Here is a 23,691-nt window from a genome sequence, read left to right on the forward strand (position 1 = left end):
AGTTAAAACCACCAGGGAGTGTTAATGCAGGTCTTTACTGACTGAGGAAACGTTTTGGTTCCTCACTGCTGAACAGAGATAAGAAGTCGACTTCTGCTGCCTGAATGACAAAGATGTTCGACTGAAATTCAACGCTGAAGTTCTCAACAACGTTTTCAGATAAACATCTACAGTGGTGGAATTTTCTCAGATGAAGTAAAGTTCAGTAAATTCAAATGGTCAATTTCAACACCGTATGTCAGAATAAGATCAAGGGTGTGATTAAAACAGTGAGTGGGTTTATTTACATTTTGGGTAAAACCAATGGAGTCTAATAGTGAATTAAATGCAGTGTTGAGGCAGTTATCATCAACATCTACATGGATATTAAAGTCACCCACTATAATGACTTTATCTGCACTAAGAACTAAATCAGATAGAAACTCTGAGAATTCAGTTAAAAACTCAGAGTAAGGGACAGGAGGACGGTACACAATAACAAACAGGACTGGTTTTTGATTTTTCCAGTTTGGATCAGAGAGGCTAAGAGTGAGGCTCTCAAATGAATTCAAACTATGTTTAGGTCTGGGGTTGATTAACAAATGATTTCCTGTTTATCTAAACAAAAATAATAATATAAAATAATTCAGATTGATGTACAGACATGTTCAATGTGAAGCTGCAGTTTGTGCTTTTGCTCAATAAAGAATTAAATTGAATCTTTCTTTAAACAGCAGTGGCTTTATTAATAAATGGCTCATGTAGCTTTTAGTTCTAAATAAAGAGTCAAAAATAGTTTTTGTTCTTAGCTACTTTAGAGTTGTATGTAAGTCTACAGTAGTTTAGTTACTTTCCACCACTATTTTAAGATATGTTTTGTTTAGAGTCGCTCTCGTTGACATTTAAACTATTTAAAAACACGTGTAGCATCCAGTCATTAAACCATCCCAATGAAAATAAGAAGAAAAAAATAGAACCTAGTAATTTTATTGTGAAAATCCAGAAAGGAAGTGGTGACACGTTTGCCGCATGCGGTATTGACGCTGCGGTGCGTCAGTTCGGTCTCGGTCGTGTTGGAGCCGCTGCGTCTCTCGTTTCTTCGCTGCGGCGGAGAAATAAGATGTGGAGCAGCAACGGAACCGGAGCCCGTCAACCGGATCGGTCCAGAACCAGACCCAGAGACAGGCTAGCTGAACGCTCGCGGACAGTATGACAGCGGCGGCGGAGGTGGAGCCGACACAGAGACACAGTTAGCCGGGAGCTAACGGCGCGATGACGGCGGAGCGGAGCGGCACGATCCGCAGCCGCATCAAGAACCTGCTGCGCTCCCCGTCCATTAAACTGAGGAGGAGCGGCACCGCGCGGCACAAGGAGGACCTGAGCGGCAAGGTGCGCGCGCACACACGCACACATTTTTTATAGCAGTCAGTGTGAGGACACTGCTGAGCCGTAGGTCACGTTAATCTACTCTGGATCTACTTTTAATTCATCATATGCACTGCCTAACCTAACCCTAACCAAAACCTAATCTAACCCTTACAAAACCTAACCCTAACCAAAACCTAACCTAACCCTAACCAAAACCTAATCTAACCCTAACAAAACCTAACCCTAACCCCTAACAAAACCTAATCTAACCCTAACAAAACCTAATCTAACCCTAACAAAACCTAACCCTAACCAAAACCTAATCTAACCCTAACAAAACCTAACCCTAACCAAAACCTAACCTAACCCTAACCAAAACCTAATCTAACCCTAACAAAACCTAACCCTAACCCTAACAAAACCTAACCCTAACCAAAACCTAATCTAACCCTAACAAAACCTAATCTAACCCTAACAAAACCTAACCCTAACCAAAACCTAATCTAACCCTAACAAAACCTAACCCTAACCAAAACCTAATCTAACCCTAACAAAACCTAACCCTAACCAAAACCTAATCTAACCCTAACAAAACCTAACCCTAACCAAAACCTAATCTAACCCTAACAAAACCTAACCCTACCAAAACCTAACCCTAACCAAAATCTAACCCTACCAAAACCTAACCCTAACCAAAATCTAACCCTACCAAAACCTAACCCTAACCAAAACCTAACCCTAACCAAAACCTAACCCTAACAAAACCTAACCTAATCTAACCAAAACACGTAACCCTAACAAAACCTAACCTAACAAAACTTAACCCTAAAAATTCATGCTGGTCTTCACAATTTTTTCTGTCCGGATCGACCGGTTCTCAGGACGTTTCTCTGATTGATCAGCAGAAATATCAATAATCAACACATCTGAAACGTGAATGAGAGAGAAACAGGAAGCTGACAGAGACTCTGTCAGACTGAAGGTCAGAGGTCACAGAGATTTTCCAGAACAGGATCAATCACATGTCTCAGCAGGACTTAAAAGGACACGTTTGGCGTATTTTCTGTCTAAACCAGAATCTGGTTTGACTGGTTCTGATTTCTCCTGCTGGACGTGATGGAGACGACATTTCTCGAATCAAAGCTTGTGACAGTTCTGGACCCTTCACAGTAAAAGCCCTGGAGTTACCCTGAATCAGGAATCTGATGGTTCACAGTTTTTCCTCAGCTGGTCTGAGCTCAGTTTCCTGCAGCCAGCAGTGTTGAAGTATCACTCTGACCTCAGGTCAATGTGTGTAGTAAATACATCATCTGCCTCCCAGCTGCAGTACTGAGCATAGAAACTGTAGTACTGTACTGACACTAACACTTAGTGCTGTTACTACAACATCTGAAACAGTATGCGTAGTATCTGTAGTAGTTACTACACCGATCACAGTTGTAATGCTGGTGTCAGACCACACAGTATTGCGTACAAAGCAGTACAGAGGGCAGTATTTCACTCTGAAATGCAGTTCAGTTGAAGTATACTATAGCAGAATATACAGTCCTTAATATTATTAATACTGCAACAGTAGTAGTGTTGGTGTATTTTCCAGTGTAGCGTTACTGCAGTAGTAGAACAGGAAGATCAGGGTCATTACACAAGTTCACATCATCCAGGCTTTATTCACATTTTTAGTTTTTCACTGAGCAGAAATAAACATGATCAAATGCTTTCAGGCCCTGGAGGAGGAAAGGTTTTTGTTCCGCTTCAGGTGGTCTGGCTGATGCAGAAGTGTTTGTCCTGAACCCGACGTTACTTTACAGCTCCTCAGTGTGACTCGCGTATTAAATAATGAGCAGGTGAAGTTTAATGAGGAAGGGAGGAAAAACGAGTGAAAACATGAACAGAGTTTGGTGCAGAGGGATGGCAGTCATAAGAGGAGAGCATAAACTGGAGTGTGGTGTTGTTAGCTTAGCATTGAGCTGCACAAACCACCATAAAGTCCAGCTAACTTGCTGGACTTTACAAAAAAAACAGCCTGTAGTGTTCTCTCTCAATGTCCTATGGCTCCATTACAAGATGGAGTAAAACAGGATGTAGGCTGCAGAGGTCTGGGAAGAAAACCTGAAGCTGTTTGATTCTGACAGGAAGTTAAACTGGTCTAAGTTTTTTCTGGCTCACAGACAGACAGACAGAGACAGGGACACTGACTGGTCAATGTCTTCAGGACACTTTGCAGTATGGTTCAGTTCTTCAGTCTGATTTCTTTGTGCATTAAAGCTGCATCAGTTAAAGAGAGAAATCCAGATCAGACTAGGTCTGAGTGTAAATTCAGCTAGTCTTCAGTTCTGGTTATGGGCTGTACTAAGTCACACATACTGAGACTGAAACTGATTCTGTTGCAGCTTCTGTTTCACACAAAGAACTGAGAAGACCACAGGCCGATGATCTCTGAAGGTTTTTTTTCAGTTTTTTTAATGCAGAACCAGAACCCAACAAAATCTGCTCAAACCTCTTTACACAGGAGCTTTACAGACTCATATGGGAACACATAAACTATCATCCTACCAGACCGAGCCAGAACCAACAGATTCCATTCTTACTCTGGACACAGGATCAGGTCCAGGTTCTTTCTGCAGGCATTCCATCCACTCTCCATTAGAACTGTTTTCACTTGTCCAGCAGTTCTGGAGCTGCTTCAAGAGAATCCAGAAAGAGGTTCAGTTTTTTTGGTGATGGGATGTTTTACAATAACTAATGACCTCTGACCTTTGTTCTCCAGGTGACCTTGGAGAAGGCTCTGGGTATCACGGCTCCAGGGAACCGAGCGCTGGCCTGCGACCCCCGAACTGGACTGTTGGCTTATCCTGCTGGGTGAGAACCTCTCTGATACTGCGATGAAACGAAAAGTGGTGTGTGAGCACTGAAAGCAGTTGAAGTGGAAGCAGAAATAAAAGCAAACAAATCAACGCACAGAATAAATTCTAACGCAGCAGTTGATTCAGTTTTCTCAGTAACAACAGTTCTGCTTGTACAGATTGTTCAGTACTTTAATGTAAAAATCTTTTAAAGTTACTGAAGCTGTCAGATACATGTAGTAGAGTAAATAGTACAATAGGTAATGTAGTGAAGTAGAAATATATAGTGTCCTACAATGAAAACACGTACAAGCACCCATATGCTTGTACGTGTGTTTTTACTGATAAAACCAGAACAATATGTAGTACTTTACTTTTATGGTGGTAATAATAGTTTTAATTCAGGACTTTTACTTGTTATGTAGTATTTTTCCTGCTTTTACTTGAATTCTTGTTCCAGTACTGACTGTAAAGTGTATAGTACGTTTAAAGTACAGCTACTGTGACAGGTTGTATTTGTACCACAGACTTTTTCTGAGCTGCTGAGCAAGTTCTACCTGTAACCTAACTGTGTACATGAACTTACAGTGAGTATTTGATCCCCTGTTGATTTTGTACATTTGCCCAATGACAGAAATGATCAGTCTATAACTTTAACGGTAGGTTTATTTTAACAGTGAGAGACAGAGTAACAACAACACAGTTGGAAACTGATTTGCATTTTAATGAGTGAAATAACTATTTGACCCCTTCACAACATGACTTAGTGTTTGGAGGCAAACCCCTGAAGACTGGCTAAGCCAATCTGGAACCTTTTTCTTGTTGCCTTGGCCCTGTGTTTTGGGTCATTGTCATGCTGGAATACTCATCCACGACCCATTTCCAGTGCCGTGGCTGAGAGAAGGAGGTTCTCACTCAAGATTTGACACTACATGGGCCCATCCATTGTCTCTTTGATGTGGTGCAGTTGTCCTGTCCCCTTAGGAGGAAAACACTCCCAAAGCATAACTGTTTGACGGTGGGGATGTTGTTCAAAGGATTATAGCATTCTTCCTCCAAACACGGTAGTGAAGTGGAGTTGATGCCAAAGAGCTCGACTTTGGTCTCATCTGACCAAAACACTTCACCCAGTTCTCCTCTAAATCATTCAGATGTTCTTTGGGAAACTTCAGGCGTCCTGTACATGTGCTTTCTTGAGCAGGGGACCTTGCGGGCGCTGCAGGATTTCAGTCCATCATAGCGTAGTGTGTTACCAATTGTTTCCTTGGTGACTGTGGTCCCAGCTGCCTTGAGATCATTCACAAGATCCTCCCGTGCAGTTCTGGGCCGATTCCTCACCGTTCTCATGACCATTGAAACTCCACAAGGTAAGATCTTGAATGGAGCCCCAGGCCGAGGGAGATTAACAGTTATTTTGTGTTTCTTCCATTTGCAAATATTTGTACCAACTGTTGTCACCTTCTCACCAAGCGGCTGTTGGTCTTGTAGCCCATTCCGGCATTGTGTAGGTCTACAATCTTGTCCCTGCGTCCTTGGACAGCTTTTTGGTCTTTGGCCATGGTGGACGGTTTGGAATCTGATTGATTGGTTGCTTCTGTGGACAGGTGTGTTTTCTACAGGTAAACACTCTTTAAGGAGTGCTCCTCCTTATTTGTGTTATTTCACTCATTAAAATGCAAATCAGTTTCTAACTTTTCTTATGTGTTTTTCTGGATTTAATTTGTTGTTACTCTGTCTCTGTTAAAATAAAGACCGTTAAAGTTATAGACTGATCATTGCTGTCAGTGGGCAAACGTACAAAATCAGATACTTCAAATCAAATACTTTTTTCTCTCACTGTATGTACAAATACTGTGAGCAGTTGTACCGTGTTCAGTTAACAGGACGTGATCAGATTATCAGATTAAGGAGCCTGAACGTCTGCTCCTGGTCTCTCAGTTTTTGTCGGTGGTGCCTGTTCAGGTCTGGGAGTCTGTAACTGAAATCTGCTATTTCACCGAGTTCAACTTAAAGTCCGAATCTCAGAGGGGTTTCGTAGACCTGAATCTGAGTCTGAAACAGATCAGGTCTCGACTCAATGCTCGATAGTCCAGGACTGGAACTAGTCTGCCTGCAATAACTAACTGGACTCCACAATAGCTTATAGACATTAACTGTTATAATGTAATCACCCATATGAGGATGGGTTCCCTGTTGAGTCTGGTTCCTCTCAAGGTTTCTTCCTGTTGCCTTCTCAGGGAGGTTTTCTTGCCACCATCGCCCTCTGCTTGCTCATCAGGGACAATCTGATTATTATGATTCTTACACATTCACTGTTCATGTACTGTTCTTTGGTTGTGTAAAGCTGCTTTGTGACAATGTCAATTGTAAAAAGCTCTCTACAAATAAAATTGAATTGAATTGAATTGAATGAGTCCAGGTCACGTCCAGGATGGGAGACGAAGACAGAGACCAGTTGCTATTAAAATTCAGGCACCTAGAAAAAAAATCACAAAATCTTCCTTTAAACCAGGACTTTTCAGCTGAAACCAGGAGGTCCAGTTCCTCGACTGGGTCAAGGTGCAGATCGTTCCCCACCAAAACCTGATCAGGACTTTGAGCAGAATGTTTGTCGACAGACAGGTTTTAAAGAACTTTCAGGTTCCTTAAAGTGAAGGTCTAAGGTAAAATCCATGTTCTGTGTCAGACTGAGGAGAAACCAGCTCCTGTTCCTCTCACTTATAACGCTTTGTCTGATCGGATTGTGTCTGTGATGATCTGGACCAAACCAGATTAGGTTTACCATAATGTTACCGGGTTTTCCAACACTGCACCTGTCAGAAACACGCTATAGTCTGGATACAACCCTGTTTTGGGCTAGACCCGGACTGCAAGTCCATCAGTTGGTGACCTCTGCTCTAAAGCAGATCTTCAGGTTCTGGTGAAAGAGATCTTTACTGTGCCACCAGTTCTTTAGGAGCTTTCCTGGGGGCTTGTGGTGTCTCTGGATCCTTTAGAGGTGGTTTAAAAAGTTTGGGATGATGGTTATGAGGTGGTTTTAGGAATTCTTGATAAGAACTCCTGTATCTTTGGTAAATTTAATATTAGTCTTTATGAATCCAGTGTAGTTTCACTGAGAGTCCCCGTCCCTGTTAGGCAGGATCAGTCACAATCCACAGACCTGGATTCTGTTGATGTGATGATAAAATCCTGTTTGTGACACAACGGCAGAGATTCATCTGTTGTCATGTGGTTCAGGCGATTCTGCTGAAACCACTAGGAGACTGATTTACATGTTGGCCTCACATGAACTTGGTCTGGCTCAGATCTGTGTCCACTGGTGTGGAACAAACACCGACTGAAGCTCGACAGAGGTCAGAGACGCGGCTTTGTTTCCGAGTCCAGAGGAATGACGGGAATGTCACAGGGCGAGCGGGGCACGTGATCCAGCTTCGAGGGTGAGTATGTGCACAGACACTTTGAGACTGAGAGCAGTTCTTCAGTTAAAAGTTACTCTGTATTTTTTAGAACAGGTAGTACTGTTTGCCAGTAGTTGTACCACTACTGATACAGAGTCCGATGTCGATTGTGCAGGTTTGGTGGTTTGAGAATCTTCCAGCTGGTTCTGTGCAGACCAACAGCGAGTCACGGGAACACCTGTCCAGGTGAATCCTGGACAAGCAGTTGTTGTTCCAAAACTTGAAATTGAGTCTTTAGGAAAGGTTTAGAGTCTCCAGAGTACTTCAGGAAAAGAGTGTCGTTACCAACAAAGATGAGTTTGTTGGTAACGACACTCAGTTTGTTTATGTGGTCGGTTTGAGTTTTTTCTTCTTCACTGATTCTGCAGAGTCACAGAGGTAACAGACTCTGATGAGCTGGTTCTGCCCAGCCAGTCGATCCATGACCAGCACCAGTGCAGCTGGTTTGTCTCTGTCCTACTTGATCCCGACTCGATGTTGATTGGGACTTATTGTCTATGCGCAGCAGCTGTAAAACCCGCCCCCTGTTCTGGCGACACCTGCTGCACAGGTGAAGCTCAGTTCATCTCCGATGTGAAGGAGAGATTCAGTCAGAAGATGGTTTATTGGTTAAAGGGCGGCGGATCTAACCGATTTACAACCTGTTGTATGAGTGACATTTTATATGAACATGTAGTATCTGTAGTTCATATAGTATCTGTAGTACATATAGTATCTGTAGTATGTGGTATCTGTAGTACATATAGTATCTGTAGTACATATAGTATCTGTAGTATGTGGTATCTGTTGTACATATAGTATCTGTAGTATGTAGTATGTAGTATCTGTAGTATATATAGTATCTGTAGTACATATAGTATCTGTAGTATGTAGTATCTGTAGTATGTGGTATCTGTAGTACATATAGTATCTGTAGTATGTAGTATCTGTAGTACATGTAGTATCTGTAGTACATATAGTGTCTGTAGTATGTAGTATCTGTAGTACAGATAGTATCTGTAGTACAAATAGTATCTGTAGTACATATAGTATCTGTAGTATGTGGTATCTGTAGTACATGTAGTATCTGTAGTACATATAGTATCTGTAGTATGTAGTATCTGTAGTACAAATAGTATCTGTAGTAGTATGTAGTATCTGTAGTACATATAGTATCTGTAGTACATATAGTATCTGTAGTATGTAGTATCTGTAGTACATATAGTATCTGTAGTATGTAGTATCTGTAGTACATATAGTATCTGTAGTATGTTGTATCTGTAGTACATATAGTATCTGTAGTACAAATATTATCTATAGTATGTGGTATCTGTAATATGTAGTATCTGCAGTATGTAGTATCTGTAGTACATGTAGTATCTGCAGTATGTAGTATCTGTAGTACATGTAGTATCTGTAGTACATGTAGTATCTGCAGTATGTAGTATCTGTAGTACATGTAGTATCTGTAGTACATGTAGTATCTGTAGTAGTATGTAGTATCTGTAGTACATATAGTATCTGTAGTATGTAGTATCTGTAGTACATGTAGTATCTGTAGTACATGTAGTATCTGTAGTACATATAGTATCTGTAGTACATATAGTATCTGTAGTATGTAGTATCTGTAGTACATATAGTATCTGTAGTATGTTGTATCTGTAGTACATATAGTATCTGTAGTACAAATATTATCTATAGTATGTGGTATCTGTAATATGTAGTATCTGCAGTATGTAGTATCTGTAGTACATGTAGTATCTGCAGTATGTAGTATCTGCAGTATGTAGTATCTGTAGTACATGTAGTATCTGTAGTACATGTAGTATCTGTAGTACATGTAGTATCTGTAGTACATGTAGTATCTGTAGTATGTAGTATCTGTAGTACATGTAGTATCTGTAGTACATGTAGTATCTGTAGTACATATAGTATCTGTAGTACATGTAGTATCTGTAGTACATATAGTATCTGTAGTACATATAGTATCTGTAGTACATGTAGTATCTGTAGTACATATAGTATCTGTAGTACATATAGTATCTGTAGTACATGTAGTATCTGTAGTACATATAGTATCTGTAGTACATGTAGTATCTGTAGTACATGTAGTATCTGTAGTACATATAGTATCTGTAGTACATGTAGTATCTGTAGTACTTATCAGTGAGAACCAGCTCAGTGAGCAGTGATGGATTAACCGTGTGTGCGCTGATGAGGAAGAATATAATTGGCTGCTGACTCAGCTGCTGACACTTCACTCTGTGTGAGTGTGCACGCCGCCTGTGCACGCCGCCTGTGCACGCCGCCTGTGCACGCCGACCTGCTTGAACAGGAGCAGGTCTGACGTTACCAGGTGGACACACCTGCTCTGTCTGTGTCCAGGTGTGAGATATAAACGTGGTTCAGCTTCGTGTGAGCACTGCCTCAGGTCCTGAACCACCACACGACACCTCCGTGAATCATCCTGGTCTCTCTGATGATGTGAACGAGGCTTTAAGGGGAACAAAGCCCAGAGCAGGAGGGTGGGGTTCAGATGGAGGCGGTGAAGAACCTCCACCCAAAGCAGCGTGACTGTTCTCACCATGCAAACAAACGGAAGCGTTCACACAAGAGTAAACACGAGTCAGGAGTTAAAAAAGAGAAACCAGTGGATTTGTTCAGGACGGATCCTGGTTCTGGACCAAAGCGACCGGTTCAGAACCAGAGATAAAACTCTTTCAGCTCCTCGTTTGTTCCGTTTCACTTTCTCATCGTCTCCATTTAACAATGATGGAAAAACGGACTCAGATCAGATCATCACCTGAGTGAGTCAGAAAAAAACAACAAAGACCGGTTTGTCTCCTTCTGTGTTTGTTCTGCTGGGAGGTCAAAGGTCAGAGACGGCTTTGATGTGACACCTGCAGGCAGGCAGACAGACAGACGCACACGAGACAGGATTTGAATAAAGACGGTTCTGTCAGAAAGAGGCTGCAGAGGTCGACAGAGAACGAAGAGTCTAAATAAATCTGTAGTGGAGCTGGAGATGAAATGATAAGACTGTTCCTCAATAGAACTTTAAGACAACGTCCAGAAAACACATAGAATTTAGAATAGAATCCCATCCGTGTTTTGACAGACAACATGAAAAGCCAATGATAATGAGAACAGCACCACAGCAGAGCGTGTGGAGGGAGACGAGAGAGAATCTGTAAACACGATACTAAATTCCCCTGAAGAGAAAAACTGAAACTTGAAGAGCAGAAATTTAGATTTGATTTATCGGTGATAAAAAGTTGTCTAATTTTCATATTTACATGTCATCATATTTTAGTGATGCGGCACAGTCCAGAGGATGTCTACACAGCTGTCAGATAAATGTTGCTAAACATTCAATATCTGCCTCTGAAATAACGGTAATACTCAAAGTATCTCAAGATGATACTTGTAATTAAAAGTACTTCACAGAATAGAGGTAGAAGTTTCTTCATCTTTGTCTCCCTGCTGTACAACAGCGAGCAGGCGTAAGTCCCTGTTTAGTGTCTCGGTCCATCCAACCTGAACCTGCATAAGCGGATTAGACTGTCTGTCTCCTCACAGCCAGGAAAGATCAAATACGTTAAAATGTGCAGAGCTTCAGTGACATGCTGAGTCCTACATTATAGTACTGGTACACGAACAACGCTTCTCAGCAGCACACTATATGAAAGTACCCCTGTGTGAGTACTTGGTGAAATACTGTGTATCTGTTAATTTGACTGTCTTATTAATGCAGTTTTGTTCCACACACACGGATCCAGGTTCAGATTCAGGCTGAGAAATAAAAGAATCAAACTGTAACGAGTCATTATGGAGTTCACCCACTAACGCACGTGCGCGCACGCGTGTGTGTGTGTTTGCGTGTGCAGGTGTGTTGTGGTCCTGCTGAATCCTCGGAAGAACAAACAGCATCACATCTTCAACAGCTCCAGGTAAATCTCCATCAGCCAATCACAGATGTTTCGTGTGTGTGTGGTTTTTTCAAATGGTTTAATCATGTGACCTTTGTGTGTAGGAAGGCCATCACCACGTTGGCCTTTTCTCCTGATGGGAAATATGTGGTTACAGGGGAGGTGAGTCTGCCGCCTGAGTTCAGTCTGATTGACCTTTGACCTGTGAACCATCAACCAGATGTTTCCTTTATTTCCTGTCATACAGCCAGTGGTCAGTTTATTAGGAACCCCTGTGTGACACTGTGTTGGTGTTTCTATTATTTTGTCACCTGAAGAACAAAGAATCCTCAGAAATACTGAAAGTGCTCCGACATCTTTGTGTTTCCTCCTTCTCCTCAGAGCGGTCACATGCCAGCGGTCCGGGTCTGGGACGTGTCGGAGCGTCTCCAGGTGTCTGAGTTGCAGGAACATAAATATGGCGTGGCCTGTGTGGCGTTCTCTCCAAACGGAAAATACATCGTCAGTGTTGGCTACCAACACGACATGATGGTCAACGTGTGGAACTGGAAGGTATCTGAGTACAGTGTACTCAACTACTCTACTACACAGGAAAGGAGCAGGGAGGGACTCAACATCTGCAGCAGAGCATGTCAGTGAGAGAGAACTGAGTGTTTCAGGACAGGAATATGAAGCTTTGAGTCGAGGTTTACCGGCGGGTAACTTGGTTGGTTTGTTGGTTACCTGCTGTTTACCTGCTGTTTTGTGTGTTGAACAGAAAAACGTGGTGGTTGCAGCCAACAAAGTTTCCAGTAAAGTGACGGCCGTCTCCTTCTCAGACGACAGCTCCTACTTCGTTACCGCCGGCAACCGCCATGTCAAGTTCTGGTACCTGGACCACGCCAAGACGTCCAAGGTTCACCTGTGACTAACCTGTAAGCCTAACGTGCTGTGTGATACTTGTTGTTACCCTGTGTGTCTGTGTGCAGGTGAACGCCACCGTGCCTCTGTTGGGGCGTTCAGGGCTGCTGGGAGAGCTCAGGAATAACTTTTTCAGCGACGTGGCGTGTGGGCGGGGTCGACAGGCCTCCTCCACCTTCTGCATCACCTCCTCCGGCCTGCTGTGCGAGTTTAACGACCGGCGACTCCTCGACAAGTGGGTCGAGCTCCGGGTGAGTCTGAGCTTGGGTCACAATTGATCCGTGGTCCGTTTGTTAGTTGTCTACCGTTACCATGGTTACAGCCACACACCAACAAACCCATAAAGTTAAAGTTAAAAAGTTCCTGTTATTGACCAGAAATGAAACTAGAGCATTTAGTTCACAAACAGAAGTTTACTTCTGAACAGTAAAAACCAGCTGTTGGACTGGAGACGTCTCAGATTCCCATTATTCATGTCGCCAGCAGAAACATGATGTTAGTGTGAATTTATCTCCCTTATGTTTTCTGCTGAATGTTTGATTTACTGTTTAGTGGTTTTAAGGTTTTAACTTCCTGTTCTTATCTTGTGCTTCGTGTGCAGAGACTCGACTCTGCAGCTGTAAGTCGTCCCCCCTCCTGGACTCAGTCTCTTCAGCCTCTGACAGAACCTTTCTCCTCATTGGCTGAATTCACTGACTCTGACACGCCCACTTCCTGCCTCTCATCTCATTGGTCGGTTTCACAGCACCCCAATGTCATTCATGTCCAGCTCCCCACATGATTGGCCGAAAGACATTCAGCTTGACACTGATTCACAGAAGACCCTGAACAACAGCATCAGTCACCTCCACCCACATCACCATCTGCTCACTACTGCAGTATAAGTAGTACTGCAGTGTTGTACTGTAGTACAGACCATCAGTTAGTTACAGCATAGTTTTCAAAAATTACAGCTGTGAGGTTAAAGTTGAAATAAAGCGGCAGCGTGGTGAGTTTCTGACAGAAACACGTCTACATTCTGGTCCCTCACAGTAACCTGTTTCCTTAAAGATAAGGTGAAGTTAAAATTATGACTTTTATTTTGAAGGGTGTACTCATCAGGTGGTAACTTCCTGCAGCAGAACAAACACAATCATGAACATTTATCATCACAACATTGTCATGATGCAGCAGTTTGACTTCAGCTGTCTGGGTTCATGGCGTCTGTCCACCTGTCTACCTGTCCTCAGACGTCTCAGGCCACCTGTCTGTCCGTCACTGACGAGCTGATCTTCTGTGGTTGTTCTGATGGGACTGTCAGAGCTTTCAGCCCCGTCAACCTGCACTTCCTCTGCAATCTGCCCCGCCCACACTACCTGGGAGCTGACATCGCCAGTATGGTGGATGCCAGGTAACACGCACACACACCTGACAGCTGAGAGGTGACGCAGCTGTTCAGACTGTTACCATGGAAACCACAGACACATCAGCTGCTTTTATTTTTAGTTTGAAGTCAGATCTCAGATCTTAGTTTGAAAGAACTCTACTTCCTAATGTCCTTTTACCCCGACCCCCCCCCCCCCCCCAGTCAGCTGTTCTCCTGCAGGTCAGAGGCTCGGTACCCGGACACGGTGGCTGTGACCTACGACCCCACCAACCGCTGGTTGTCCTGTGTCTACAACGACCACAGTGTTTATGTTTGGGACGTCCGGGACCTGCGAGACCCCCGCAGGGCGGGAAAACTCTACTCAGCTCTGTACCACTCATCATGCGTGTGGAGTGTGGAGGTCAGTGTTCCCGCCTCTTCAGAACCCCGGGTTTCCTGTGGTTGTGGTTCAGTGGTCTTTCACGTCATAAAGTGTCACACAGGATTTTTATTTTGGAGAGTTTTAAACTTTAAAATGAATCCACTTCGCCGCCTGTTGATAGAATCAAAACATCTCATTAATATATCAGAAGTTTTATTGGTGACGGCCGACTTCCTTAATTCCTTAGTCTGTTGTAAGGACTCAAACGCAACATCTTGAGCACCACCTCCTGCTGTGTCTCCTGCAGGTGTACCCAGAGGGGGGAGGAGGAGGTGAAGAGGTGCGTCTCCCCCCCGGCTCTTTTCTGTCCTGCTCCTCGGACAACACCATCCGACTGTGGAACGTCGATGGGCACGGCGCCCTCAGCGGGAACATCCTGAGCCACGTACGACACTGCGCTCACACCTGTACACACACCTGCATGTCACCTGTGCATCTAACCTCTGACCTCTGACCCCCACAGGACCTGCACAAGGTCATTTATGTTGACGACAACATAACGAGTCTCCTGGACACGGAGAGCATCACTGTTGCTGGGGGCAACACAGAGAAGGCGGGGTCATCAGGCTCAGAGGGGCCGCAGACCGACCTGAGCAGGTCGGGCATTAGGACCCTGACAGTCAGTCCTAACGGAGAGCACCTGGCCTCAGGAGACCGCATGGGGGTCCTCAGGTGAGGGGGGTAGAGGAAAGTCCTAGGCAGGGGGGGTCCAGACCATCGTGTCCCCGAACAGAGTCAGTGTAATCCTTTGTGTGTTTGTGTTGTAGGATCCACGACGTGGACAGCATGGAGGAGATCCTGAACGTTCAGGCTCACGACTCTGAGATTCTGAGTCTCGAGTTCTCCAAACCAGACTCAGGTGAGAACCAGGTTTAACAGGACACAGAGAGAACACACCGTGTGCAGTTCTACTGCAGTACTACACTGGATACTGTAACGTGTCTCCATGATTTTATTTTGAAGTATCAATAACACTGGACTAAATATTGACGACGTTTACTTTGTGTATAACAATATAAAACTTCTGCGTAGAAGAACTTGCTCTACAGTGTATTTATACTACATCTAAAACACCAGCAGTAAAATCACATGATGTTTACTGTGAAACTGCTTCAGTGAGGAGAGCAGATTCTGAGAAATAGAAAACTCTGCGCCTGCAGGGCAAAGCTGAGGGAATCTTTCCCACGATACCTTCCCTGTCACATGACCTACCCCTGAGCAGTGAACCTGCAGAGCCGCTGCACATGGCTGGACCGAGGTCGTCTTTGGTGTGAACGTCGTCTTTTCTCTGCTGTGATTCACTCATGACTGAGTTTGTGACGCTGCTGCAGAACCGACCACCAACAACTCTCAGCTCACTGTTCTTAAAATCCCCAGAAGATTGTATAGAGTTTGGTTGGTGGCTGAGTAACGGCTCTTCTGAGGGACTTGATGTTGTGACCTTTGTGTATGTTGTAGAACGTGTACTACCTGTGTATAGGTTCCCGGTGAACACAGACACTAACAGCTGTGTCTCTGTGCATCCAGGTCTCCAGTTATTAGCCACGGCCGGCCGAGACCGTCTGATCCACGTCCTGGATGCGGGCAGCGAGTACCGACTGGTCCAGACTCTGGACGAACACTCGTCCTCTATCACTGCCGTCAGATTTGCTGGTCAGGATCTGATCCAATACCTGAGCACTGTGTTCAGATACTTTTATTTAACTGGGTTATTGCTGATACGTTACACATGTACTACTATTACTACTACTACTACTACTACTACTACTACTACTACTACTACTCCTGGCTGTTTCCATGATGTAAAATACATGAAGTTTTGTCAGAGAGTAAAACCACGAACAGAAACAGGAGCAGCTGGACAGAACTGAACAGTACTGGATAGTACTTGGTACTTCGTAGTAGTAGTAGTAACAGTAAGTATAGTAGTAATATTTAGTAGTTGTACCTGTTAAACCTTCTTCTTCTTCTTCTTCCTGTGTGTGTCAGCCAATGAGGGGAAGGTGAGGATGATCAGCTGTGGAGCTGATAAGAGCGTCTACTTCCGCACGGCACAGCAGGTGAGATGTACACCTCAGTGACATCACTCTCTGACAGCCAATCACAGGAAAGGTCTTTTTATATGTGAGGTGGTGGAAAGTAACTGAGTACATTTACTCTGGTACTGTACTTAAGTATAGTTTTGAAGTAATTGTACTTAATTGTACTTTAAGTATTTTAGTATTTAGTAGTATTTTTATTTCTTGAGACAAACACAGTTTACTACACAGTTAGTACTCCACCGCTACCAGCTGGATGATCCAATAACGTCCTGGTCAGAAAGCGGTTACAGAAGTAGTACTTTAGTAGTTTGTATATACAAGTGTATCTGTTTTTAGTCATCACCTAATGAGCCGGACTAAAAAGTGAAAAACCTGATCCTGATCTGGACTCTCATAGTTTAGTTTTTATTTTTGATAAATACATAGTATTAAAAGGATTGAAAAAGTACTTTATGCTTCAGTTAATACTACTTAATACTAGTGCTAGACACCTCCTTGTGTATTTAATGTTTAAGTTGATTGAACGTGGACCTCATTCATCTGGTTTGAATCCTGAAAAATCAGCCACTCGTGTATAAAAACAAAGTTAGTGGGTTGTAACGGGGATCACTGTAGTCCTGGACCTGAGCTGCAGTTTTTCCTCCTGTCTCAGGAGGACCAGGGGTTAGAGTTCACTCGGACTCACCACGTCGTCAGGAAGACGACTCTGTACGACATGGACGTGGAGCCGACCAGAAAGTACGCAGCAGTGGGCTGTCAGGACCGCAGCATCAGGTAACAGCAACACCTGATCCTGATTCTCTGCTGTGGGATCAGGATCAGGATCAGAAACCATGTGACGCTGTCAACGTCTTTTGTTCTCTCAGCGCCCTGCTGTTAATTTTCTTTTATATCGTTCATCACACTTGATATGAAAACGGACTCAGACTCCTCAGACCTGACAGCTGAGAGACAGAAGGGGTTTTCAGAGTGAGTCAGAGACGGCCGACTGGCTGCAGGAACACAGTGACTCATCAGTTAGAACAAAAGACTTAGAGGAAAGTTTTAAAAAATCAGTTTTAAAAAATCATGAAGTTCTGGAGTTTTAGTCTCCACTTTGAGCAGGACGACCGCAGGAGCTCAGTCACCTCCAACACGTTCCCGCTCACCTGAACGCCACATGACTGGTTTCCACCGTTTCCTCGTTTTCAGGATCTTTAACATCAGTAATGGGAAACAGAAGAAGCTCTATAAAGGTTCTCAGGGAGAGGACGGCACTCTCATTAAGGTGGGTAACGCGATGGTGATGTTTCCATGGTGACAGCAGCAGGTGTGGATAGATGATTGACAGGAGTCAACTCTTCTCGCTCCTCAGGTGCAGATCGATCCGTCAGGTCTGTACATCGCCACGTCGTGCTCCGATAAGAACATCAGTATATTTGACTTCTACTCTGGAGAGTGTGTGGCCACGATGTTCGGACACTCGGGTCAGTGAGTGGATGTTGTTCTGCTGTGTTCTGAAGTAGCACGTGTATTATTACATGTTGTTAAATATGTGCCATAGTATGAAAAAGTACCTTAATGTAGTTGTATACTGTATACTATAGTATGTTATGTACTATGACTTAGTGTAGTATGTTAGTAGTAGGTCTTAAGATCCTAACCAATGTACTTCAGTATTTATTGTACTAATTTTGCTGAATGAATTAACGACCTGCCTCTCTGTCTCAGAAATAGTCACAGGTTTGAAGTTCAGCAGCGACTGTCGACACCTGATCACCGTCTCTGGAGACAGGTACGTCTTTGTGTCTCAGAACGTCCAACCTCACTGTAACTAGAAGAGATGAAGCCTCTGCTCTCGTGTGTGTGTGTGTGTGTGTGTGCAGCTGCATCTTCGTGTGGCGTCTCAGTCCAGAATTGACCATCAGGATGAGGCAGCGACTCGTCGACCTCCGACCTCCCTGCAGCAGCAGCTCGCAGAGCGAGCCGCAGCCGAGAGCCATGAACCTTAGGTAAACGTCGTCTCCCTCTGACATTTGTGACAAAACACTAAATGTTGAACACGAAGCTGATGTTGGAAATTCAAACTGCTTTTATTTACAATAACGATTGAAAACAGACGATGTGTTTGTGTGTCCGAGCAGCAGGGAGGTGTCGTCTCCTCGTGTCGTCACCATGTCGTCTGACAGCGACAAGGAGGAAGAGGAGGAGGAAGAGGAGCTTAGCAGTCCTTTTATGGTCACAACAGGAAGACTAGAGGAGAAGCCAGGTGTGTTACTGTCCTGATAATCAGCTCATCAATTAGTAGCGTTACCTCGTCTCATTGGACTGAGACACTGGAACTGGCTGAATAATCTGAATAACCCTGTATAACCAGTAGAGACGGACGGACTGACATCAGAGCGTCACAGATCAAACGCTGACCTGATGAATGTGAGCAGAACTCAGAGAAGAAGCCGTTTCCTCAGACACGTTCTAAGAGAACATGATAACAACAGGATGTGTGTTGGCTTCAGGTGACGTCTTTTACCGGTCTGCGTAATGAAGAGCAGCTGATAAAATAATGTGTCCTGTTCTTTCTCTGCTTTGCTACAGACGTGTGTGAGGAGAAGTTGGACTCTCAGAGCTGCAGCGACGACAAGAAGGTCGGTGGACGGGAACTTGATCGGTCGTTTTATGTTTCACCTTTTCTTTAGGCTACATGAATAAGAATATTCATGTAGCCTAAAGGTCAACACGGATTATTTTACTGCAGCTGTTTGTAATAATAATGAATACTTTATTGATCCCCTTGGGGAAATTGATTTAATTCAGTTTCCCCAAGGGGAAATCAGTCTTGGTCCTGAGTGCAGACAGTTTCGGATCTTTTTGACTCCTCAGGAAGTGTTGGGGGTTCGGCTACCCCGTCGTCGCTGGTCCAGGAGAATGGGCAGCGCTGATGGAGTCCTGATGGTGAAGTCCATGTTGGATCTGAGGCTGCTGGACTCGTACAGCCCTGACAGACCGCAGCAGGAGGTCAAGACTCTTGAGAAAAACACATTTTTTCCTACATGATGTTAACAAAACTTTAATTTAACATTTGTCTACAGGTGAAGACCCACCCTATATATGTTAGCCCCTCCCACCACAGTAAAAGGAGGAGGGGCCCATGTGTGGAGGCGGGGTTTCACAGGACCAGTGATGAGTTAGGGAGCACCATCAGTCTGCAGGTCACCGCTGCGTGGGTGAGAACAGAAACACTAGCATGCTGTTTTTCTGAATCTTCTTCCGTGAGCGCTGAAGACGACTCAGGTGTCATCACATGAAAACAGGTGGTGGTTTTAGAGAGAGACCGTAGCACCTGTGTCTGTGTCAGTGTAGTAAAGACGACCAGCTAGCTAGCTAGCCAGCTAGTGAGTAACTTCACATTAGAATATGGTTCCACATTAAATGTTATTCTGTCTGTCCAGGTGGATGACGAGGCAGGGACCAATCAGAGGCCAGACTTCATCCCACTGTCCAATCAGAGCCCAGACAGGGAGGATCCAGTTCTGTATCCTAACCAATGGGACGACAGAGTGAGCCTGGCAGACAGGTAGGACGGTTTCTGTGCTGTTGCCAGGATTTGTCAAAGCTATGTGCGATGTTTGTTCACCTGTCCTGTCCTCTGTAAATCCTACCGTCAGTGAGTTCCAGGTGAAGGAGGCGTGTCCTACTGCTGCAGGTGGACGTCAGGACAAACCCAGTCCAGATAGTGGCTGCTCACTGGGATTCAGTTCCAGACTGTCTAGTCCAGACAGACCTGCAGGTAAGACAGATTGAGAGGGGAGACAGCCGCTCTCACAGAGAACGTAGAGCAGGTACTCACTGAGCCCCACGTTCCACAGTGGACAGAGAAAAACCTTCCACTGAAATCGCAGATTAGACCTGAGACTTGACCTGTCTCACGTATGTGTCGTCTCTCAGACTCTGAGCCCACAGAACCTCTCAGTGCGGACGGAAACTCCTCTGAGCTGGAGGACGAGAATGAAGAGGAGGGAGGAAGAGGAGGCAGGGACATGTCTCACCTGGTTCCTCAGACTCCAGACCAGGAGGCTTTCCTGAAGGAGCACTTTGTCACACTGGCCGACCTCTCAGCCTCAGGTACAGATCAATCAGTAGAGCTGCTGAAAACCAGAGAGACCCAGAACCAGCACAGCAGAACCACAAACAGACCACATAGTCTGTTCTGTGTCCTGTGTCTCAGTAAGTGATGTGAAGTGTGTGTTGACAGGGAGTCCGAGCAGAGCGTCGCACAGCTCCAGTGAGAGTCTCAGCATCTCGTCCCGCTTCCTGTCCCAAAACTCTGCTGGAAGGTAAAACATCAAATCACTGCTTCAAATTATTCAGCACCCCAACAAGTCCAGAATCCAGATCAGAACCTGTGATCTTCTGTCATTCTCTGTTTTTCACCCAGTCGAGCTGTGGTTCCTCTTCCATCCTGGACCAGTGGGGGAGGAGGAGTGGAGGCGAAGGCCCGTCCTCTGGTCTCTGAAGTCCGACCTCTGATGATGCAGAACCAAAGCCAGGACAGGAGGGTATCGTGGAACCAGGATCATATCCATACCCAGAACAGCACTAACCAGGAGCAAACAAAGTCTCCTCAGGTTGGGAAGCACATCCAGAGCCAGGTGGATGGAGAGCTGACCTTGACCCAGCAGATGTACAGACCTTCCCCACTGAAGAAGAAGGTCCAATCTACAGTAGAGTCCAAGAGGAATGTGGGTCCCACAGCCCGTGCTGCTGCCTCCCACCTGAACTCCTCTGGACTCCGGAAAGCCCAGTCTGTCCATAGCCTGATGACGGACACAGGTAACACCTAGGCCCGGCGGGACTGGACTCTGGACTTGTCCTGGTCTTGTCTTGAAGCACCTGGGACTCTGGACACTAATAAATTTCTCTGTCTTTGTCCTCTACAGGTGACCTGTCCGTCTCCCAGTCGACCGCTCGTCCATCCAGAGAGGTCCCTCCTCAGCGTCCCACCACCCTCCCCTCCTCCCCCAGATGTCCTCCCTCGTCCACAGCCCTACCCGTTCAGAGACCCAACCCTGTCTCCCCCAGGTCCCCCCAGCAGGAAACAGCAGCCGCCCCGCAGAGGAAGTCTTCATCCTCCTCCTCGACTCCTGTGGTGCCGCGCTCCTACATGAGTCCCACCGCCAGCTCCATGGCCAAGATGTCCCGCTCCGTCTCCATGGGCAACGGCCTTAATGTCCCTGAACCTGCTGAGGATCCCACAGTGACACCATCACCATCGTCATCATCGTCGGTAACCACCACTCAGGTCGAAAACACTTCACCTCCTCTTGTTGCCGTGGTGCCCTCCAACGCAGCTCTAGCTGCGCCTCCTCACGCTGCGGTCGTCTCCGTCGTTGCCTCCTCGTCTTGGAGTAACCATGGCAACCAGATGGCCCCAGCCCCCCGTGGTCTCCAAGCTCGGGTCCCTGGGAGCAGCAGACCCCTCCCTGACAAGCCCTCTCTCACCTCCTTCTCACCTTCCAACAAGGTCAACGCTGCCACCGCCTTTTCATCCTCCTCGTCCCTTCCGGTCTCTGGCTCCCCCCTGACCCCACCACAACAGGAGGAGGAGCCTCGGAGTCCTGCAGGCAGCAGTGCAGAGCACAGCAATGATGCAGGTTTGGACCCTCATCATCCTCCTCCCTTCCTCCTCTCATCTCTTCATCTGTGCTCAGGGTTCAGGCTCTGTCCCTCGTCCTCCTCCGTCTCCCCCGTTGAGTCCTAATGGGTGAGATGTTTCATGCCCCTTCTTCTTCCATGTCCTTCTTCTTCTTCTTAACATTTCACTCTGGACTTGTTTCAATGAATCTGATCAGATGTTTAGAACCAAGCATCAGGAACCAGAACTGGTCTGTTTAGAACAGGTAGAACATCCTGATCATGTTAAACTGGTGTGCCCCGTGTGGTAGAGTGACCTTGTCTCTCTCTCTCTCTCTCTCTCTCTCTCTCTCTCTCTCTCTCTCTCTCTCTCTCTCTCTCTCTCTCTCTCTCTCTCTCTCTCTCTCTCTCTCATCTGCAGACCAGCCAATCAGTGTGGAGACCTGCAGAGCTCTGACCAATGAGCTGCAGAGCTGCTTTAGGAGAGCAACACACCTGTACAGGAAGGTGAGGATCAGGTCACTTGTAGCAGTTAGTGTCACATGATCCATGCGCTCACCTGGATCAGGCGGCAGCAGATTCATGAGTCTGAAGGTTCTTCTCTAAGTCCATCCAGAGAGTATAGTAGAGTTATTACTGGAGTACAGTTCACAGTACTGCGGTACAGTTATTAGTACTGCAGTATAGTTAATAGAACTGTGGTACAATTTATAGTACTGCAGTATAGTTAGTATTGCAGTACAGGTAATGGTACTGCAGTATAGTTTATAGTACTGCAGTACAGACTTGACCTTCCGACCTGATCCTGAACCTGGATCAGACTGTGGGCGGGGACTCACCTGTGTTTCTGCTCCTCCTCCAGGTCAGCGGCTCCTCTCCCGATGACCCCGCCCCCGACCAGCGGCAGGTCGCCATCGTCCTATCAGAGGCCTTCCGGTCCATGAGGGCGGAGCTCGACTCTCTGCCGCTCAGCGCGCCGAGCATGCTGGGAGTGCAGGGGGGGTTGGGAGGAGTGGGGGAGGTGAAGACGGCGGCTCTCCTGGAGGAGTACTCTCTGCTGCTGCTGCAGGCCGTGAACAGGAGGGCCAACACCTCCCCCCACTGAAGCTCCTCCTACTTTGACTTCTTGTCATCGTTCTTCCTCCAAACCCTCTTATCTTCTCGCTTCTGTTTTTCCTCCTCGTCTCCTCAGATGAAGGATTCGAAGCCATTCTGCTTTTTATTCCTGTTTCTCCTGTTATGCAACTAAAATGTTTTAAACGTCTTAAATCACGTGACTGTTGGAGGATCAAGGATTTTTTAAAGACATTTCTCCGACTGAATCTCGGATCTTGAATTTTCTCTTCCTCTTTTCATTCCCTGTCAATCTGAAGGAATGTTTGGTTTATTGATCAGTGATTATTGGTGCAGACTTAAAACAGCAATAAGACACTTTAGAACAGAAGAAAGTGAAACATTTCCTGTGAGATGAACAGGAAGTTTGTGCTTTTATTTTGTGACTCTGTTTGTATTTAACATGTTTAAACAACATGTATTTAACACTACTGACTGACTCTGACCAAGTTTTTCTAAAGTTCTGAAATGTTAATGAGGTTGTACATTTTTATAATTGTTGTTAGAGAAACACTCAAAGTTCAGTTTTTGTCAAAGTTCAATAAAAATTTGAGACTTTTTGTTTCTCAGACTGATTTTTCTTTTTCTGCTCTGGTTAATTAGGTCTGATCCTGAAATATTGTACATTTTCCTGCTCTGTGCTGATCTGACAGCTGCAGTTGCTCATTATTCTTTTACATTAA

General features: G+C 45.2%; 1 protein-coding gene across 2 annotated transcripts; it reads left to right on the top strand.

The window, feature by feature from the left end:
* The first annotated feature begins 1,002 nt into the window (after positions 1 to 1,002).
* Positions 1,003 to 23,618, top strand: LOC113148668 (mitogen-activated protein kinase-binding protein 1-like). 2 transcript variants are annotated; one of them, XM_026340439.1, is made up of 31 exons: positions 1,003 to 1,368; positions 4,115 to 4,206; positions 11,515 to 11,577; positions 11,661 to 11,718; positions 11,938 to 12,108; positions 12,314 to 12,451; positions 12,525 to 12,707; positions 13,686 to 13,846; positions 14,024 to 14,222; positions 14,491 to 14,628; positions 14,707 to 14,915; positions 15,011 to 15,102; positions 15,771 to 15,896; positions 16,233 to 16,303; positions 16,938 to 17,059; positions 17,477 to 17,552; positions 17,640 to 17,751; positions 17,996 to 18,059; positions 18,151 to 18,276; positions 18,409 to 18,533; positions 18,860 to 18,909; positions 19,145 to 19,279; positions 19,354 to 19,488; positions 19,714 to 19,838; positions 19,930 to 20,051; positions 20,210 to 20,386; positions 20,517 to 20,598; positions 20,700 to 21,094; positions 21,202 to 21,915; positions 22,317 to 22,402; positions 22,758 to 23,618. In XM_026340439.1, exons 1-31 carry the CDS (start codon positions 1,252 to 1,254, stop codon positions 22,998 to 23,000), a joined length of 4,707 nt encoding a protein of 1,568 aa, XP_026196224.1. In that variant the 5' UTR covers positions 1,003 to 1,251; the 3' UTR covers positions 23,001 to 23,618. The 2 variants fall into 2 exon arrangements, with proteins under 2 accessions (XP_026196224.1, XP_026196225.1); XM_026340440.1 differs by lacking the exons at positions 1,003 to 1,368; positions 4,115 to 4,206 and adding an exon at positions 6,358 to 7,627.
* The last annotated feature ends 73 nt before the right edge of the window (positions 23,619 to 23,691 follow it).

This window comes from Anabas testudineus, chromosome 22, assembly GCF_900324465.2.
Source record: "Anabas testudineus chromosome 22, fAnaTes1.2, whole genome shotgun sequence".
NCBI lineage: Eukaryota > Metazoa > Chordata > Actinopteri > Anabantiformes > Anabantidae > Anabas > Anabas testudineus.

Bases quoted from the DNA above. Each gene is read 5' to 3' on its own strand.
- LOC113148668 (XM_026340439.1), top strand. From the start codon at position 1,252: ATGACGGCGGAGCGGAGCGGCACGATCCGCAGCCGCATCAAGAACCTG. The intron at 11,719-11,937 runs GTGAGTCTGCCG...CCTTCTCCTCAG, and splicing joins AATATGTGGTTACAGGGGAG to AGCGGTCACATGCCAGCGGT. The intron at 18,060-18,150 runs GTACGTCTTTGT...GTGTGTGTGCAG, and splicing joins ATCACCGTCTCTGGAGACAG to CTGCATCTTCGTGTGGCGTC.